This window comes from Thermobia domestica, chromosome 1 (genome assembly GCF_964235325.1).
Source record: "Thermobia domestica chromosome 1, izTheDome1.hap1.1, whole genome shotgun sequence".
NCBI classification, from domain to species: Eukaryota; Metazoa; Arthropoda; class Insecta; order Zygentoma; family Lepismatidae; genus Thermobia; species Thermobia domestica.
The window spans coordinates 131,776,176-131,796,671 of record NC_137454.1 but is presented as its reverse complement, the minus strand read 5'-3'; the positions used below and the strand labels follow the sequence as shown (position 1 = coordinate 131,796,671).

Sequence of the window (20,496 nt, the reverse complement as noted above, 5' to 3'; positions counted from 1 at the left end):
AAGGGGGAGGGAACCCTGTGTATGAGCTGGTCACATGCATTGTGGTGGCCAGGTAGCCCTTAGGGGGATATGGGGTTTCGGGAGCAGCGTGGAAATACGCTTCACTCTTGTCTATCCTGTGCTAATAGCTGACAATGTTTCTTAGTTGTCAGTGCAAATCAAGATAATAACCTACCGGCGGAGGTGAGGCTTCGACCATCCTCCGAAATGGGCTACTAACTCGTGCCATTGGATCTGGAAGAGTACGTGTGACCTCATCACGTCCTCAGTGAGGCAGGTAGTCTTTGACCTCCGCCCCTATCGGCGGAGGTGAGCCCCCGGGTATCCTCCGAAATGGGCCGTGCTCTCGGGTCCCGGTGATAAGTCTACGTCGTATCCCAAGGCGTATGGAAGAGTGGGTAGCAGGTGTGTCCAAGAGTGTGGGCGGATCCAGCGCCCTACCGGGAGGATGATATAGGTACTGTCCTCAAAGAGCGTGTAGTGCGTGCTCTTGGATCCGGGATGGAATACCTAATATCCTAACGCGTACTTCAGGAGCGCTGAGGAAATGGATCACTCCTTCGTCCCAGCTTGCATATTCACTGGGTGTAGGAGCCACGAGCCTACCACGGGAGCCGCCACTCCCAAATGGCCATTGTCTTTAAAGGTAGACAGTCTACATTAGCCATTGGGTCTGGTAATGTACGATTAACCTTTCCCTCAAGAAGAGGTAGTCCCGTATTGTTTCAATGACCCTACCGAAGGAAGATTGTGGGTGTCCCTTCTAATGGTGGTTTACACGTACCATTGGGATCCGGACATGTAGCTTTGCTACAACGTGTACGTGGTATCTAAATACGTAAAAGATAGATAGCCCCGTATTGTTTGGGCGGGCCTACCAGGGGAGACACGGCTCCCAAATGACAATGTCTGCCTTGAGCAAACGGTCTATATCAGTTATTGGCTCTGGTAATGTACGGTGTACCTTTACTGTAATTAGAGGAAGTCCTGTATTGCTTGGACGACCCTACCGGGGGGAAGAGTGTCGGATTTCTGCCTGCTAGGGAACTGAATGGAGGGGCCAATCCCAGGAATCTGGGTAACGGTTCTGATCCCGCGGAAGGGAGGAAACTCTCTAGGATATGGACCGACACCAAACTCAAATTGTGACTTAACACGTACCATTGGGACCGGAATGAGATACGGGAGTATCTCGACGTGTGCGTGGTACCTCTACACGACAAGGCGGTTGCCAGTTGAACGATAGAGGTAGGCAGGGCCGGGATTGAACAAACCCCCTCGGGCATTGCCTGGGGCCCCGGATTTGGGTTGGACTCTGCCGGGCTGTGGTCATACCGTGGGATTCGGTAGCTCATGGGAACCAATCCCATGAATATGGGTAACGGTGAGCATGGACGGGAGGTGAGCTTACGTTATAACGCTCGGGTGCCATGCCTGCAGAGCATGGTAGGACTGGCTCGCTAGCAGACTGCCTTCACCAGTAGGTTAACTGGTAGGTTCTCAGGACTTCGGTCTGGTCGCGCAGTGGGCGTATCCCACTCCCTCAGAGAACGGGGGTTACATCGCTTCGGCGAGTCAGGATTAGGGGACAGATCCTTTCGGTGCACTACGTGCACGTGGATACAATTTCAGTATCGTGCAACTGCGGACGGGGTGCGGATTTTGAGCGGTACCCATCCATTAAAGAGACCGAACGGTCGCGGTCATACTCTCCATGCATATAATTAATCGTGGCAGTAGTAGACCACTAGCGTCAACGTGTTCCTAGTACTAATACCACTATCACTACTAAGATATTGTTATTGTTTGATTCTTAAGTGAATTGCTTAAAAAAGTCGAAGTTGCAGTCAGAAAAACTTATCATAATAACACATTAAGTATAATTGTAGGGGAACAACGTAACAAAATATTTTATGTAATAAATGGTCCTCATCTAATTATCTGTACGTATACTCTGTTCTTCTATGCTTAAGACTGCAGAATTGTTAATATGAACAACGCCACACACGTGTTTCTTAATTTTTTCCTGATAGGTGTTTCAAATAAAAAAGATCCCATTTTTGTCCACACCGTTTCACCACCGAACAATAAATAATAGAATCAAAATAGTCTCTTACGTTGTTCACAAGCAGTCAACCAATTGTACTTTTCATACCAATTGCACAAAAAGTTTCTAACTTTTGTTCCATTTTGCTGTGTAATTGAAATTTTAGGTCGATGTGGACCTAGTTCTTTCAGCTGAACTTTATCATTTAAACAAAACGTTGAAAATCGCTTTTCTAACAACACGCTTACTTTATCCATTTTCGCACAACTACACGAAAACAAAGGGGAAAAATAGTACAAAAGACACTAAGAAAATGCACACTGAGGGATGGACACACGGTTGACTTTTATCCGCAAGAGAGCAAGGTCAAGGAACAAAACAAGTGAAAGTGTTATGAACAACCTCTACAGACAAGCGAATTTTGGCAATAAGCAAGCTTCAAACCTTTTCGTTCGGAAGGGGTCGGGTGCAATCGTGTGATAAGGGCCTACGATTCTTGGTCCTTGCCACCTACATTCACGTTGTTCGCCACATGAGTCAATGCGAGGCGATACTAAGTCCACACTGAAATAGCTTAGGTCCTTTTCCCTTTTGTTTTATACTGACCGCGCGAATAGAGAGCATATAAGAGTAAGTAGTACATGGAAAAACTGATTTGAAGGAGTCAGAATCACTGTTTTTGGTTCAGAGATAAAGTATAGCAGCAATACTAGCAGGATAACTTAAGATACATGCATTTTTTCTTGTTAATATAAAAAACGATGGGAGAGCCGGGCCCATTGAGCCCCTTGTGATGGGCCTCCTCTGTTAATAACCATCGAATCTTATCCAGATCTTCTGCTCAGTTCAGTATGAGAATTCTTTAAACTTTCCACAGTTGAAAATCATGAGATTGCTTCAGAGTTACACGTGTTTACACAATTATTTAACAATCTATAATTTGCATTGCACAAGAACGAAATACAGCGCCGTAACTTATATTTTTTTCTGGAGGGGCAAGCATTAATACGCGTATTTGGACCCCATAGAAAAGTTGTTTTTCTAATTCCTGGGCTTCCTCTTCCCATCTTTCTCTTACTCTTTATGGGCCCTTCTCCACGGCAAGGCCTGCGAGGCCGTTAGTTACGCCCCTGGGCCCTTTCCATAAATGACAAATTAATTAAGGGGACAGTATTGATAAATCTCAAAGCCATACGAATAAATATTTCTAGGGCCCCTAATAGTAGACATTTTTACTGATATGGACCCATCCCCTCATTTTTGTTTCATTTACTTTTTGTATGCTGTTTTGTTTATGTAATCTAGTGAACCTGTTTGATGCTTCATTTATAATTTCATGTTAGTATCGTATATGGAGTAAGAAAATTTTGTCTTAAAATGGCCCCCCTCGAACAGTGAGGAGCTTCTCTGGGGACAGTTGCCCCTCCTGCCCCCCACAAGTTACGGCCCTGACGAAATACCTATCTAAGTACACTTTCAGATATGGTGCCATCATCCTGCTTGCAGCCTAAGCCACTGATGGAACATAGCTTCTGTTACCTAATGCTTAACGCAAAAAAGTAAATAAGCAAACTGTAAATCAACATACCTAGATAAATGAAACTGAAGTAGTCAGAGGTTTTGACAGAGTATTTCACAAAGAACGTTGAACTATTTCTTTAAAAATATTTTTTTATATTAACAACACACCTCACCATATACATCATATAAATTTTTTCTTATTATTATGTTACTTTGCTGATCGAATTATGATCACCTGAGATGAACTAACTAACGCGGAGTCCATTCAATTCAATAGAAAATAGTGTATGCCTTCAACCTGGTGGAGTATTTAAAATATTGATTTTTATATTTTTGAGTGTTTTATTTTATGTCCTTCTTGCTAATCTAGTAGTCTGCGCGCACGCCTTTTGCGCACAGAAACACAGGTTCGTTTCCTGATGTTAAGAGCCGTGAAATTTGAACACATTGTGGTGGTTCAGATCCCAACTTAAACTGTAGGTCCGCGTTTCATATAGCCTGTACTGAAAAGAAACTCTAAACTTCAACCAACAACTTGAAGCTTTGTTTTAATTTCTTCCCCCACCATTTAAATGTTTAAGAAACATTTCACCTGCTCATTCCATCCTCAATCCTCAGTTTAAGACACAATGCACTTGAAGCTCCCAACGTTCCTCGCTTTGTTAACCACTCGCAAAAAACATACTTTCCTCTTCTTTTCTTAATTTACTGTATTTTATAATAACTTCATACACTAATAAATCACAAACAACCAAATTTCCTTATCAAACAGCATTACAGGCATGATCAGAATGTTTACACGACTGCGAAGAATTGATTTGTGGAGGCACTCATAGTAATGCAATTCCAGGGTAAAAGTAAATCGTGAAATTGGCTCCGTGGGAGTCCCTGGACAACGATTTTTTTCCCAGAAGTATAAGGCAAAGGTTGTGCTAACTTGGTGCCCGACAAATAAAAATAGTCGTGACACGCTCTGACCAAACCATTTTTGCCCTGTGAAGAGGAGGAAGCAGCTAGTAAATAAATAAAAATTGAAAGCAAGCAAGCAAGAAAGAAAGCAAAGTATGTTGTGAATGTCGATTCTTCTATGTTATCGCTGATTCTATATTTATGACAAGTATACAGGAAAAAATTAACACTTTCTCGAATATTTCTTCAATATAAATCTACATTCTGGAACCAAAATAGATTATCTTTCAAAAATCTTTACCTTTTCTGAGCTTCCTGCCTGTAACAAATAATAGCTTTTCTGTTTATTTAAAGGATAAAAAAATGAATTCTACTTACCTACAGGTAATGTAATGAAGAACGGAAACCAACAGAGTAAGAATCCACCGACAACGATTCCAAGAGTTTTGGCTGCCTTTTTCTGTCTTCGGAACTTGGCCAGCCTTCCTTGATGAGCAGCAGGGAATCTCCTGTCGGGTGATACAGTAGGCGGGGAAGGAGCACTATATCTTGTCACTCCATTGCCATTACAAGTATAACTAGTTTTCTCGGCAAAGGATCTTCGAGTACCGTTTAGCATTCCACCTCGATGAGCCCTGAGTCCCACTAATTCCTCCCCTTGATTAAGATCTTTTGATGTTCGCACCACTAAACTGTTCTGTTTCTGCAGCTGCGGTGGATGATGGTTATACTGAGTACAGTCAATGCTGTTTGGTCTGGAATATATCTCACTACTTCCAGAGCCAGATGGACCGGCTAGATGCACTCTCAGCGTTACCATATGCTCAGTCTTAGAACCATTTTCCAGGAAGTTGTTATGTCTTTCAGCTGCTTTGTATATCTTCCAATATAACACTAGTATGACTAGCATCGGAAGGTAAAAAGACCCTGTTACCGAAAATAGAACATACCCCAATTGTTTATTAACAGAACACTCTGTTTCTTTGCCGATTGGCGATTTCCACCCCAACAATGGCCCAATACTGATAAATAATGATAGAATCCAGGTCACTACAATAAGCAACCAAGCTCGTTTCTTGGTCATAATACTAGAGTACGCAAGAGGTCTTGTAACACCGATATAACGGTCCACAGATATAACACATAACGAAATAATAGACGCTGTACAACACAGTACGTCAACCGCAGCCCATACACTACAAAACGTTTGTCCAAAATACCAGATACCAGAGACTTCGAGGACTGCGGAGAAAGGAAGTACAGTTGTCCCTAAGAGGAGGTCCGCGACTGCCAGATTAACAATTAGGAAATGTGTTGGAGTTCTTAAGTTTGGACTGGGAAGTACAGCAAACACCACGAGTAAATTACCACTGATAGTCAAGATAATAATAATTCCTAATATAATGGATTTGGCCACGATGACACCCAGATCTTCACATTCAATAAAATCACTATCAGGGGTACAATTATTAATGTCCAAATACCCTGAAGATGTATAATTAGAAGATTCAGTAGTGTTCATGATTGTTTCTATGATGAATTGCCCCTTTAATAATATCTAATTCATAAAGACTACTTTATTTTACATTTTTATGGGAAAAAATATTTATTGTCTAGTGAAATATTGGTTAACACTGACACTAAAATTCACTTCACTTCCCTTTTGACCATTTTATGTGTCGATGTCATATTTAGGGTTACCGGTGCACAAGAATCCTAACTGTGAAATGTCCATATTCTCCCTCACTGCCACACGTTCCATTGCAAACAAAGCTGATTAATATCCGTCCTTTGGAATGAATTCTGAAAAGAGAGAAAATAACATAATTTTATTTTCAAAATTTTATTATTTTGCAAGCCATTATGAATAAACAGGATGTAGCACAGAAAACGCGTGTTTTTCGACTGACAATAAGTCGGGTAACTTTCGAGTGTGGAAAAAGAAATGCTTATACAGAAAGAAGTGTATTACAGTGTAATTTTCATACAACAGTACAATACGAATCAGACTCTATCTATATATTTAAAAAAAAAAAACTAGTATTCACCAAGTAACGCTTTCCTTTTTATATGTTTCCATGTAATCTCCCCCAGAAATTCAGTATTTCTCTTCCAGTAGGCCTATTTCTTCCTCCACACTTCCAGGCATATGTATATAACGTGTGAAGCCCAGATGGTTTCCTTTTAATCACAGAGCCTGTTGGTCTGAACGCTTTAATCAATCTCTGAATCGTGCTACCATCAGGAGTGTTTGTCTGACGTCCTACACTGAACTGTTTGCGAAAACACGCTGAATAGCAATTACAGATTCACCACTTCTGAATTAATTTTCAGCGACAAACACATGAGTCCAAGAGGCTATGTCTACTCAATTGAAATTGCATAGCCTACTAGTTTTAAACGAGCGGCTTTTGGTGCCTTTTTGGTTTTTAATGAGTTTTCTCTGCTGCATCCTACATATTAAAGTAGTCATATAAGCTGGTGTTGTGTGAACTTATTTCTGTTCGCTCTGACAAGAAGTATGATATATTGATTATATTTTGATGAGAGGAAAAACTGGAATACTACAGCTTGAAGTTTAACTTCCACTTGTCAATAGATTCAATACTACGAGGCGCATCCAGAAAATAAGTTCCGATGGGTTGTGAAATGAAAGACAAACATCAGCAGAACAGTTAAATTTTATTACTGTGAAGTTAGTGATACATAACCAACTTCCCAACCTATGCACCGTCCTTTTTGAGGTATTTGTCGTAACGTTGTACCAGCTTTCGTATTCCTAAATCAAATAACTCTGCTACCCAACACTATAGTGATCGCGAAAAGTCGTGAAGTTTGACCTAAATTTACCAATTGCACCACCCATTAGAACGCCAAAGGTGTGTCTCGGTCGTCAACCTTCACTCATGAAATTTTGCCAATCTCGTCTCTCGCACTACACGAGAACATTTTCTGAGGATGCAGTGTTGTCGAATCATCGCCAAGTTTCGTTTTGTCTGTTTTTGTTGTCGTTTTGTTACCGCTTAATTCGAATAATTGTTAGTGTTCGTTTTATAGTTCTTTAAGTGGTGTTATCTTTTCGCTCGTTTGCCATTTCCTCTAAGTTTGGCAACGCTGTTGGTACGCTTCTGATGTATCAGGTTTTTCTCGAGTTTGCGTTCGGAAGGCAGCTCTATGAATCGTACCGAATTCTTCCGATTCTTCACTCGTGAGAAAAAGCAGTTCTATGATTTGTGTAGAGCCCAGGCTTCACGATTTGTCGCGGTCACTATAGAATGAGAATGTCACAACCGTCTGTAATTAAGATAAGCTATCGGAAAGTTATCCGTCCGAAAAGCGCTTCGGGTACAGGAATAGGTGGAAGTCGCTGAGTGAGAAGTCAGGGCTGTAGAAGTGGTGGTCAAAGGTATCTCAGTCAGCCGTGATCGGCTACTACAATGTTCATCGTACACAGTAGTGCGGCCTGCTAAGAATTGTCTGCATTACCTTTTGACCATTTTACACTCATGTAATCCGGTGCATACACTTCACATGGTGGATCTCTGACGCCGGCAGCTTCTTCATTTAGAGTAGAAAAACCCAATTACCACGTGCACCTTGCACTCGACGGGAGGGGTAATGTCTTCTAGAAAACAATATACCTAATCAGTATTTCAAATTATCTCCCCATATCCCAAACTCCGTTATATAAAAAGTTGCTCAAGCATTGCAGGATTATGAAACACTGATGTTTGGACAGATCACTTATTAGTTTGTAAGTGATTCATTGACTCGACTACAATAGGTCTAATAGTTTTAGGAGTATGGAACCTTAAAGTTTACTTTTAGTTGTTTTCGGAAGCCTACAAATTTGAAAAAACACACTTCACGCCCTATGTTAATTATGCATTTTTTAAAAAAAGTGCTTTTTTTTCTATGATCTCTACAGGATGGCTATTTTTGTGATCACCATGCCAAAACAGATGCATGCCATGAGACAGATGCCAAAACAGGAAAACACGTGTTTGATCACCTTAAAAGTACAACGTATCAAAGCAAAAAGTGTTGTCCCAGGGCCACCCGCAGTGTGCCAGGCGGGGTCCAACTCAAAAGTTGCAAATGGTAAAGGGTCAAGTAACATATCGGACATAACAGGGGGTTGAAAAGCTGTTGGGAAATGAAAGAAGACGGAACAAGTCTTGACTTTCTAAAATTACCCTGTGCAAAGTGGCAGCCGGTCAAAATGTCATTGTAAAAATGTCAGCAAAAACGTCATTGTAAAGTCCATGGCCACCCCAAAAAACCTGAAACGGTCAGACAGATGTCAAAACAGGAAAACACGTAGTAGTAGTCCCCGACGTATGGCCGAATGACTCATCCTCACTCTCTTTTACGACCGGGATTTTTGAACTTCGTTCCCTTTTACGGCTAAGATGAGTGCTTTGGTACCTCGATTCTGATTGGCTGAGAGAGGTCACGTGACGTTAGGCCCCGCCCACGCGGGAAATTCAAACTTTCAGGTCACGTGGTATGACGTCATGAGTCACCCCGACCTCACCCTGGATTTTTGAAATTTGTTCCCTTTTACGGGTAAGATGTGTGATTCTGATTGGTTGACAGCTGTCACGTGATCTTAGACCCTGCGATATTTGAAATTCGTTCCCTTTTACGGGTAAGATGAGTGTTTATGATTGGCTGATAGAGGTCACGTGATCTTAGGCTCAGGGATTTTTAAAATTCGTTCCCTTTTATGGGTAAGATGAGTGGTTTGGTACCTTGAATTTGATTGGTTGATAGCGGTCACATGATCTTAGACCCTGGGTTTTGAAATTTGGGTATCCTCTTTGATGAGTACTTTGGTACCTCGATTCTGATTGGCTGATAGAGGTTACATGATCTTAGACCCGCTACACGCTGAACAGGTCACATGGTATGACGTCATGTTTTACCCTTGCGGGGAAATCCATCACTAATTCGTTTCCTTTTACGGGTAAGATGAGTGCTTTGGTACCTTGATTCTGATTGGATGATAGAGATCACGTGATTTTAGGTCCTAGGATTTTGAAATTAGGGTGTCCTTTCTGATGTATACTTTGGTATCTCGATTCTGATTGGTTGATAGAGGTCACATGATTTTAGACCCATCACACGGTGAACAGATTACATGGGAAAACCCCTCACTCATTTGTTTCCTTTTACAGGTAAGATGAATGTTTTGGTACCTCAATTTTTGATTGGAGGATAGAAGTCACATAATCTTACCCTCACCCCAATGCTAGACATTCAGAGTGGTATGACAGTGATCACCATCGACCTGGATTTTTTTTAATGGTTATCCTTTTTGGTACCTTAAAGTTCCCGTGGAGGGTTCAACCCATCCTTAAATAACCCTTTTATGGTATGATATTGTACTGAAGTTTACATTAAATATTATCGTTCTCTCTTTGACAGATAAGATGATTCTTACCTTGATGGAGATCCTGTCCTTGAATTAGTAGCCTATGTCTCTGGAAGTAACAATGGTGAAAGAGGGGTGTCGCTTGTAGATTTCTTATAACACATTGTTGTGAGTTTAAGCGATTTATTGCTCAGTAAGCGCTTCATTAATGGAAACAGTGTTGCCAGATTTTTTCTACCTAAACTGCTCCGGTTCTTTTCGAAACGGTTCCGCAGAGTGCAAGAAATTTTAAACTAAAAATTTTTTCGAACTAAAAAAATTTCAAACAAAAATTTTCAAACAAAAAATTTTCGAACTAAAAAATTTTGAAACAAAAAAGTTTCAAACAAAAAAATTTTCGAACCCAAAAAAAATTTCGAACTAAAAAATTGAAACAAAATTTTGTCGAACTAAAACATTTTTTAAAAACAAAAGTTTCGAACTAAAGATGTAAATCACATCTAAAAATTTTCAAATCAAACTTTTTATCGAACTAAACTTTTAAAATTTTCGAACTAGAAATTTAAACCGAGTTTAAGAAAAATCCTAAGAAATGTTTTTCCAGGAATCGAACTCAGATCTTTCAAACCAAAGATGTGTATGCTAACCGCTTAAATGAATTCGATTTTAATCGATCTTGGTGGGTTTCGAACCATGGTCCTTGAAAAGGATACACATATACTTTAAGAAAATAAATCTGACATTGTAACGCTTCTCAAATCAAACTTTTTATCGAGCTAAACTTTTAAAATTTTCGAACTAGAAATTTAAACCAAGTTTAAGAAAAAATCCTAAGAAATGTTTCTCCAGGAATCGAACTCAGGTCTTTCAAACCAAAGATGTGTATGCTAACCGCTTAAATGAATTCGGTTTTAATCGATCTTGGTGGGTTTCGAACCATGGTCCTTGAAAAGGATACACATATACTTTAAGAAAATAAATCTGACATTGTAACGCTTCTCAAATCAAACTTTTTATCGAGCTAAACTTTTAAAATTTTCGAACTAGAAATTGAAACAAGTTTTAGAAAAATCCTAAGAAATGTTTCTCCAGGAATCGAACTCAGGTCTTTCAAACCAAAGATGTGTATCCTAACCGCTTAAATGAATTCGGATTTAATCATGCTTGGTGGGTTTCGAACCATGGTTCTTGAAAAGGATACACTTATACTTTAAGAAAATAAATCTGACAGTGTAACGCTTCCGTTCGTGGATTAAAATAAAATGCTGATAGACTTCTTTGTGTGACGACATAGAAGCACATATGATTGAAAAAATGCAAACGTCAGCGGATCGCATTACTTTTTGTTTTACTACGAACGTGTCAGCATGATTCATGGAAAAAAAGCAAACATTGACATTCTCGTATGGAATATGAGGAAAATGAAATGTCGTCACAGTTACGACAGGTAGTGACATGATCCTGACAGAAAGCATTTGGGTTCAGAACTGCGATACTATATGATGTAACTATTGAGAAACGTGAATGACGTCACGATCGATTGTTACACATCGTTTTCGTTCGTGATTCATGACAAAAGCAGCGAGCGTTTTGATTGGTTCGTTGTGATGTCATTTTATAAATTTCCTCGTTTCTGATTGGCTGACGGTGACATCGTTTTCGCAGCGACCTAAATAAAAATCTAAATTTCATTTTTCAAATCCTACATCGCTCTCAACTATCGAGTGAAGAAGATCTCCTTTTAAAAGTGTTTTCATTTAAGCTTCATTGCACCGATTTTTTATTCATTGAATTGAGGTAAGTTCAGTGAGATTTTATTTGTCACACAAGATTCGAAAATCATTTGTGGGCGGATCACGAATACAGTGTTTTACTTTTAGTACGAAATATTTAGACTATGAGGAATTAGTGGAATGGGAAAGTGAGAGTACGAATCAGGAACCCCCACACATTAGAAGTAAGCACGAGAAATGATATGGTTTAGCGTCCCTTCAGCGAGCACCCGTCGGGAATTGAACCATGGCCAGAAAAATGTGTGTGCTTAGTTTTGAAAAGAATGCATTACAAAATTTTAGAAACTATGCCTGAGAATAATATGGTTCGATTCCCTTTGAAAGCATTAGCGGCCCCTTCAGCTTAACGTGATATTCAAGCAATCACCTGGGATTGAACATGGGCCAGAGGTGTGTACGTCAACCATTTAGCTTAGTTTTGAAAAGAATGTATGATAACGCATGAGAATATTAAATTTCAGAAAAGACTTGACAGCGATCCGATGTGGGAAAGCAAACCCACCGAGGATTGAACCAGAGCCTTCCACGTTAGAAGCATGTACGCTAACCACTTAGCCACGAGTGTATGAATATGTGGTTAAAAGATTTACGCTATACAGATTTTGTTTTGACAATTACGTATGTGTTACGTTAACGGTTGGTGAATCTCTTCAACTTGCAAACGCATCATTTAAAGGTCGTTGTGAGTAGAAAAAATGCTTACGCGTACTTTATCACATCTCAGTACTGTTGAAACATTCATTCATGCATTCTTTTTTATCACTATAGAATGGTAGGTCAGTTACATGCTACAGCAATAAAACACACATTTCAGTAACATAATTATTTAAAAAAAACTTTGATTTCTAGTACATGTGCTTTCATAATGAGATTCTGAACGTCACCGCCAGGGGAATCAAACTCAGGACCTTTACATGAATTGCTTAGTTAAGAATTTATCATGAATGTTATGATTTCCTGGGCTAAGCGGTTAGCATACGTACCTTTGGCGTGGGAGACCAGGGTTCGATTCCCGGCGGGAGCTCATGTGGTTCGGATTCCACGTTAATCAGTAGGTCCACGTCTCATATAGCCTCGCTGCTGAAAGGGACGCTAAACTAAAAAATCAAAAAATCAACTCAAATTCACGCTGCTCAATTCCTTTTTTCCCATTACATATTTGTTTTACCGTACCTGTTTGTTGTTTTCATTTTTAATCATGGTCCAATCGGGTTTTACTGTTCGCAATGAAATCACTCGTCATTATAGACGATTTATGTACGTTTATGTATTATGAGGTGTACGTCAACCATTTAGCTTAGTTTTGAAAAGAATGTATGATAACGTGTGAGAATATTAAATTACAGAAAAGGCTTGACATGCCCCGACGTGGAAAAGCAAACCCACCGAGGCTTGAACCAGGGACTTCCACGTCCGAACCATGTACGCTAACCGCTTAGTCACAATAATAATAAAAAAAATACGCTATACAGATTTTGTTTCGACAATTACGTATGTGTATCGTTAATGTTCGATGAATCTCTTCAACTTGCAAACGCATCATTTAAAGGTCGTTGTGAGTGGAAAAAAAAAATGCTGACGCGTACTTTGTCACATCTCAGCACTGATGAAACATTCATTCATTTCATGCATTCTTTTTATCACTATAGAATGGTAGGTCAGTTAAATGCCGATGTAGTGCTCTCGAGTTTGACAGCAATAAAACACTCATTTCAGTAACATAATTATTTAAAAAAACTTTGATTTCTAGTACGTGTGCTTTCATAATGAGATTCTGAACGTCACCGCCAGGGAATCAAACTCAGAACCTTTACATGAATTGCTTAATTAAGAATTTATCATAAACGTTATGATTTCCTGTTTATCAGGTGATTAAGATTTTTTCTTTCTTCTTTTCTTTTGTAGTAAATTCACGCTGCTCAATTCCTTTTTCCCATTACATATTTGTTTTACCGTAATTGTACCTGTTTGTTTGTTTTCTCCTTTCATTAACCATGACCGAATCGGGTTTTACTGTTCGCAATGAAATCACTCGTCATTATAGACGATTTAACATCGAGGGCAGAATGCTCGAAGTTCAATTCAACGCACCGCCCGTAGGAACCGATATCATACAGTATGTACATAACAGTTTCCAAGCAATGCTGGACCATTTGTTAGCCAATGTCGACGATGAGGCGATGGTTGGTTTATCAGTAATATCGCCACGCAACACGAATAAACCATTTTGGGTGAGTTTTCGCCAAGCCCGAAACTTGACACTGGAAACGATGTGGGCCTCCTTTGAAAGAGTGTTACAAAGTAACAATGCATTTCTCCTGCACGAGCCATTCACCGTGCATTTTCATCGTGTCGATATTCCACGTGGCTATGGTGGTTTGCGGCAAGGAGTACTTCAAAATGAAGAATTGTTACGTTGCAAACGAGGGATTGTACGTGTACAAAATCAAGACTCAAGGTGCCTGGCGTACGCCATTGTTATTGCTATTGGTCTGAAGGCATACAAGAATGTAAATGTGCAACGTTATAAGCAGTATAAGCGTCAATCGAAATATGTTGTGGATCAAGAAGTCGATGCGCTATGTGCAAATGCAAGAGTCAATTTGGATCATGGTGCCAGTGTAAATGAAATACGACAATTCCAGGCATACCTTAAAGAATATAAAATTACTGTGTATACCAGTTTCACAGGCCGTGATATCATGTACGAGGGGCCCAACGACGAAAATCGCACTCCCATAAATTTGATTTGTTTGGCTGGTCACTTTGACATCATTCAATCTTTAACTGCTTGTTTTGCAACCAATTTCTACTGTGAAGCGTGCCATAAAAAATATAGTAAACGTAATGAACATGTAAAAAAGTGTCCTGTAACATGCTCCAAATGTCTACAGAGACCACTATGCGACAAGAACCAAACGCCGATATTATGCAACGACTGCAATCGGCAATTTTACGGCGAAGAATGTTTTAACAATCATCGTAATATTGTATATCATCAAGGGGAACCTGTATGCAAAATGGTGAAGCAATGTACTAGATGTTACAGAGTATATTCCTTTGTGCATACAGGACAACGACTTCATGATTGCAATGAGATCTTTTGCAATGTTTGTAAGAAGATTGTTCCAGGATCCCATCAATGTTTTATGCTTCCTGATCGACAATGCTTGAAACCTGGTGTTCCTTCACTCATGCACGCAAAGAAAGCCTTGTTGATATTCTATGATATAGAATCTATGCAGGACACGAATATTGGCGATAATACGTATGTACACATTCCAAATTTATTGGTTGCACAACAAGTATGTTATGCATGTGTTGAAAACAATAATATCCAGCAGTCTTGCAGTACGTGTGGTCAGCGCCAGCATATTTTCCAAGGAGAGGATCCAGTTTATAATTTTCTCCAGTACTTGCGGGAACGGCGTCCCAATATAAATAGGATTTTCTGTGTCGCGCATAACTCGAAGGGATACGATGGACATTTCATCCTAAAGACCATGGTAGAACAATGCCAATGGAGACCTGACGTCATATTAAATGGGACCAAGATACTGAGTTTAACGTTGAATAATCTGACGTTCATTGACTCGTTGAACTTCCTACCTATGGCATTAAGTAAATTGTCAAAAGCGTTCAATTTACCCGCAACCAAAGGCTACTTCCCGCATTTCTTCAACACCAAGGAGAATCAATCGTATATTGGACCACTTCCAGAAACGAAGTATTATGGTGCAGATGAAATGGCCGTCGAAGACAGGAACAAGTTCATGCAGTGGTACAACGATCATCGTAATGACACGTTTGATTTTCAGAAAGAAATTCTCAAGTATTGTATTCAAGATGTCAATGTACTGCGACAAGCATGCGTTTCGTTTATGACGTCATTTGAAACAGAAACCAAAGTGAATCCCTTCTTGGAGACGATCACGATTGCCAGTGCTTCCAATTTAGTATTCCGCCGGAATTTCCTTAAACCCAACACCATAGGAATTCTACCGGCACATGGCTATCGATGGAGAAGTACCCAATCGATCGCTGCAATGCAATGGCTGGCCTACATTGAAAAAACCGAAGAAAAACAAATCTTACATGCGGCCCGACAAAAAGAAGTGTTTATTGCGGGATTCCATGTTGATGGTTACTACCAAGATCCTGAGACGTTAGAGGAGCACATCTACGAGCATGCCGGCTGCTTTTACCACGGGTGTAAAGTATGTTTTACTACAGGCCGTAATCAGCCCATCTACAGCAATCCAGAAGACACCATGGAATTCCGTTATGAACGAACGCAAAGAAAAAATGCAAGACTGCGTGAATTGGGGTACATTGTACATGAAATGTGGGAGTGCGAATTTAATCAGTTCTTAAAACAAAATCCTGCAATGGCGACGTATCTGAAGAATCACCCGTACATGAACCGCAGACCATTAAATCCAAGAGATAGTTTTTTTGGAGGAAGGACCAATTGCGTGAAATTGTACCACCAAGTCGATGAAAAAGCGGGGGAAGTAATAAAATATTACGATATTGTCTCGCTTTATCCTTATGTAAATAAGTGTGCTAAATACCCTGTAGGCCATCCACGAATTTATCTACAGGGTGATGAAAATATACCACCAATAAATAAAGTCAATGGTCTAATCAAAATGTCGATATTACCAAGTCGCCATCTTTATCATGGTCTCCTGCCTTACCGATGTAACAAGAAACTACTCTTTCCACTGTGTGCTGCGTGTGCCGAAGAAATGAACCCAGACCCTACAGCAACGTGTACGCACAATGATCAGGAGCGGTGCCTCACTGGAACATGGGTATCATATGAAATCCAGAAAGCAGTAGAATTAGGATATCAACCAGTGGAAATTTTTGAAATTTGGGATTATGACATTGAACAATATGATCCCATCACGAAAACAGGTGGCTTGTTCACGGAATATATCAATACATTTTTAAAATCAAAAATGGAAGCGTCTGGCTGGCCTAGTTCCTGTGTCAGCGAAGAAGACAAATCAAAATTCATACAAACCGTCCTGGAGCGTGAAGGTATTGCATTGGATCCGTCCAAAATTGAAAATAATCCTGCACGAAGAAGTTTATCTAAGCTCTGTTTGAACTCATTATGGGGAAAGCTTTGCCAAAGATCAAACTTTAGCCAGACCACAATTATTGATCGGCCGGAAGAATTTTATGAAAAACTCACTTCCCCCGACATTAAACTCCATCAAATTGTACCCATCAATGATACGATGTTGTATGCGTTCTGGGAGTACAATGAACATGTGCCTGTTCAAAACCGAAACACCAATGTCGTGTTAGGTGCATTTACAACATGTCAGGCACGTCTGGAACTGTACAAGTACCTGGAAATGTTGCAGGAACGTGTTTTATATTTCGACACGGATTCTGTAATATTTACGGAGAAGCCCGGGGAGCCAACCATTGAACCTTCAACGTACTTGGGATGCTTATCGGACGAGATGGAGTCTTACGGACCACGAGCATACATCAAGACATTTGTCAGTGGAGGACCAAAAAATTACAGCCTAGAAATATACAATCCGGATACCAACGTCACCAGTTACATATGCAAAATTAGAGGATTTACATTAAATTACAATGCAGGACAACAATTAAATTTCAACACGCTAAAAGAAATGATTACAAATCAATGCCGTGGACAAGTCACCATCACTATCCCCCATAAGATATGCAGGACCAAAGACCATACCATCGTCACACGAAAGGAAGAAAAAATGTACAGTATCCAGTACACAAAACGTCGATTTAAAGAAATCAATTCTTATGATACGGTTCCGTACGGGTACGTTAAAAAACAGAAGATGGAACTGGAAAAAGAAGATGAAGAAGAAAAAACTGTAAATACCCAATAAGGCCGCCATTTCTTTTTTCCTTTTCCTTTTTTTCCACTCCTTAACCACAAAGCAGCAACACCAAGAAGAAAATGAAGTACCCACAAGAGTTCATAAATCACCACCAACACCATCAGTGGAAGAAATGCAGTCATCTCGTATCCAAGGAGGAACCTTGACCATAAAGCTGCAACACCAAGAAAAATGCAGTACCCAGAAAAAGTTCGTAAACATCCATCGGTGAAAAAAAATGCAGTGATCCTGTACCCGAGGAGGAAGATGAACCTAAACAGATCCATCATTTACGAGTAAGTTTTATTTCTCTCTTATCAATATTGACTCATTTTTATTGTTTCAGAAAAAAAAGAAATTCTTAAATTAATCCATCGTTTCTTCTTTTTCTTTCCAGGATACGGCTACAAGATTCGAAGATGATGACGCGTCCAACATATTCATTAAACTAGATCCTGTATTTATTATGTTAATAAACATGTATAGGAAGAGCACATACTTTTCGTTAAAATACAACAAGTTGAAAAAAAATATGTTTTATTATTTCTTGAAACCCTGAACACTTGTTTTCAAATCATGGTAATCTTGAAAATTTAAGGTGAAAAATATATTCAAGATTTGGTTTACATGATTTTGTTCGAAAAATAATTAAAGAATTTTTTTAGTGTCCAAAATTTGATTTTTAATTTAGTTCGAAAAAATTTTTAATTTGAAAATTTTCAAATGTGGTTTACATCTTTAGTACGAAACTTATTTTTAAAAATTGGTTCGAAATTTTTTGTTTAAATTTTTAGTTCGAAAAATTTTGATTTGAAAATTTAGTTCGAAAGTTTTTAGTTTAAAATATTTTTTCGAAAAATTTTTAATTTTTTTTAGTTCGAATTTTTTGGGTTCGAAAATTTTTTGTTCGAAAATTTTTTGATTTGAAAATTTAGTTCGAAAGTTTTTAGTTTAAATTTTTTAGTTCGAATTTTTTTGAAATTTTTGTTTCAAAATTTTTAGTTCGAAAATTTTTTGTTTGAAAATTTTTGTTTAAAATTTTTTAGTTCGAAAAATTTTTTCGTTTAAAATTTCTTGCACTCTGCGGAACCGTTTCGAAAAGAACCGGAGCAGTTTCGGTAAAAAAAAATCTGGCAACACTGTTTCCATTAATGAAGCGCTTACTGAGCAATAAATCGCTTAAACTCACAACAATGTGTTATAAGAAATCTACAAGCGACACCCCTCTTTCACCATTGTTACTTCCAGAGACATAGGCTACTAATTCAAGGACAGGATCTCCATCAAGGTAAAAAAGCTGGTAATCATCTTATCTGTCAAAGAGAACGATAATATTTAAGGTAAACTTCAGTACAATATCATGATACCAAAAAAGGGTTATTTAAGGAGGAGGTTGAACCCTTCATGGGAACTTTAAGGATAACCATTAAAAAAAAAAAAAAAATCCAGGTCTAGGGTGATCACCGACATATTGCTCTATATTTCACTCATGGGGTGTGTAGCGGGTCTAAGATCACGTGACCTCTGTCGGCCAATCAGCATCGAGGTACCAAAACACTCATCTTACTCGTAAAAAAAAGGAAACGAATTTCAAAAGTCACAGGGCTTAAGATCACGTGACCTCTAGCATCGTGGTACCAAAGAATTCATCTTACCCGTAAAAGGGAACGAATTTCAAATATCGCAGGGTCTAAGATCACGTGACAGCTGTCAACCAATCAGAATCACACATCTTACCCGTAAAAGGGAACAAATTTCAAAAATCCAGGGTGAGGTCGGGGTGACTCATGACGTCATACCACGTGACCTGAAAGTTTGAATTTCCCGCGTGGGCGGGGCCTAACGTCACGTGACCTCTCTCAGCCAATCAGAATCGAGGTACCAAAGCACTCATCTTAGCCGTAAAAGGGAACGAAGTTCAAAAATCCCGGTCGTAAAAGAGAGTGAGGATGAGTCATTCGGCCATACGTCGGGGACTACTACTCACGTGTGTCATCATTTCAACAGTACAATGATCGAAAGTAAAAATATTTGTCCCAGAGTCCTCCGCAGAGTTCCAGACGGGGTCCTACTCAAAATTTACAAATGGCAAGGGGGTCAATTAGCATATCGTTTGAAAGCTGTTGTTAAATGAAAGCAGATGGAACAAGTCTGGACGCTCTACGATAACACTGTGCAAATATCTTGCTGTTTAGTTCTTCTTGCTGTAGTCCGGTTTTAGTTTGTTTTCACTTTAATTCTTGTACTCAACGGAAATAAAGGAAATGTCCCTACTGTGAGATTCTCCTGTTTGGGCCCAGTAATGTCTAAATAAATAAATAAATATAATAAAATAAAAGCAAATTAAGAAATAAAGAAAAGAAAAGAAATTGCATTGAATAATAATATGTGCAAGTGTCTCACAGTGACAACAAGTGCCGATTGCAGAATGGAAAGCAAATGTACTGCTCGGAGAATCGAAATGAGGATGTAAATTTCACCGCCGCCATTTTGCATAGGGGAATTTTAGAGAGTCGAGACTTGTTCCGTCTTTTTTCATTTCCCAACAGCTTTCCAACGATATGCTAGTTGACTCCCCTGCCATTTGAAAATTTTAGTAGGACCCTGTCGAGGACCCTGGGACAAATATTTTTACTTTCAATCATTGCACTGTTGAAATGATGACAAAAGTGTTTTGCTGTTTTGATATCTGACTCACCGTTTAAGTTTTTTTTTTATTGGGGGTGTGGTGGCCATAGACTTTACAATGATGTTTTTGCTGACATTTGACTGGCCGCCATTTTGCACAGGGTAATTTTAGAGAGTCGAGACTTGTTCCGTTTTCTTTCATTTCCCAACAGTTTTCCAACGATATGCTACTTGACTCCTTTACCATTTGTAATTTTTAAGTTGGACCCCGCCTGGAAGCCTACGTATGACCCTGGAACAATACTTTTTACTTTGATACGTTGTATTTTTGAA

The 20,496-nt window shown here is 39.3% G+C and overlaps 2 protein-coding genes across 3 annotated transcripts in view; one reads left to right on the top strand and one right to left on the bottom strand.

The window, feature by feature from the left end:
- Positions 1 to 20,496, bottom strand: part of LOC145689292 (alpha-1A adrenergic receptor-like) — a 476,445-nt gene that overhangs the window by 143,114 nt on the left and 312,835 nt on the right. For both annotated transcript variants that reach the window (XM_081763434.1, XM_081763439.1), the window contains one exon: positions 4,856 to 6,280. In XM_081763434.1, the coding sequence (XP_081619560.1) occupies positions 4,856 to 5,999 (1,144 nt within the window). In that variant the 5' untranslated portion in view covers positions 6,000 to 6,280. The remainder of the gene's footprint in view (positions 1 to 4,855; positions 6,281 to 20,496) is intronic.
- On the top strand, positions 14,180 to 18,052 carry LOC145666590 (uncharacterized). Its single transcript, XM_081733992.1, has 2 exons — positions 14,180 to 17,831; positions 17,933 to 18,052. Exon 1 carries the CDS (start codon positions 14,350 to 14,352, stop codon positions 17,542 to 17,544), a length of 3,195 nt encoding a protein of 1,064 aa, XP_081590118.1. The 5' UTR covers positions 14,180 to 14,349; the 3' UTR covers positions 17,545 to 17,831; positions 17,933 to 18,052.

Bases quoted from the DNA above. Each gene is read 5' to 3' on its own strand.
- LOC145666590 (XM_081733992.1), top strand. From the start codon at position 14,350: ATGTACGAGGGGCCCAACGACGAAAATCGCACTCCCATAAATTTGATT.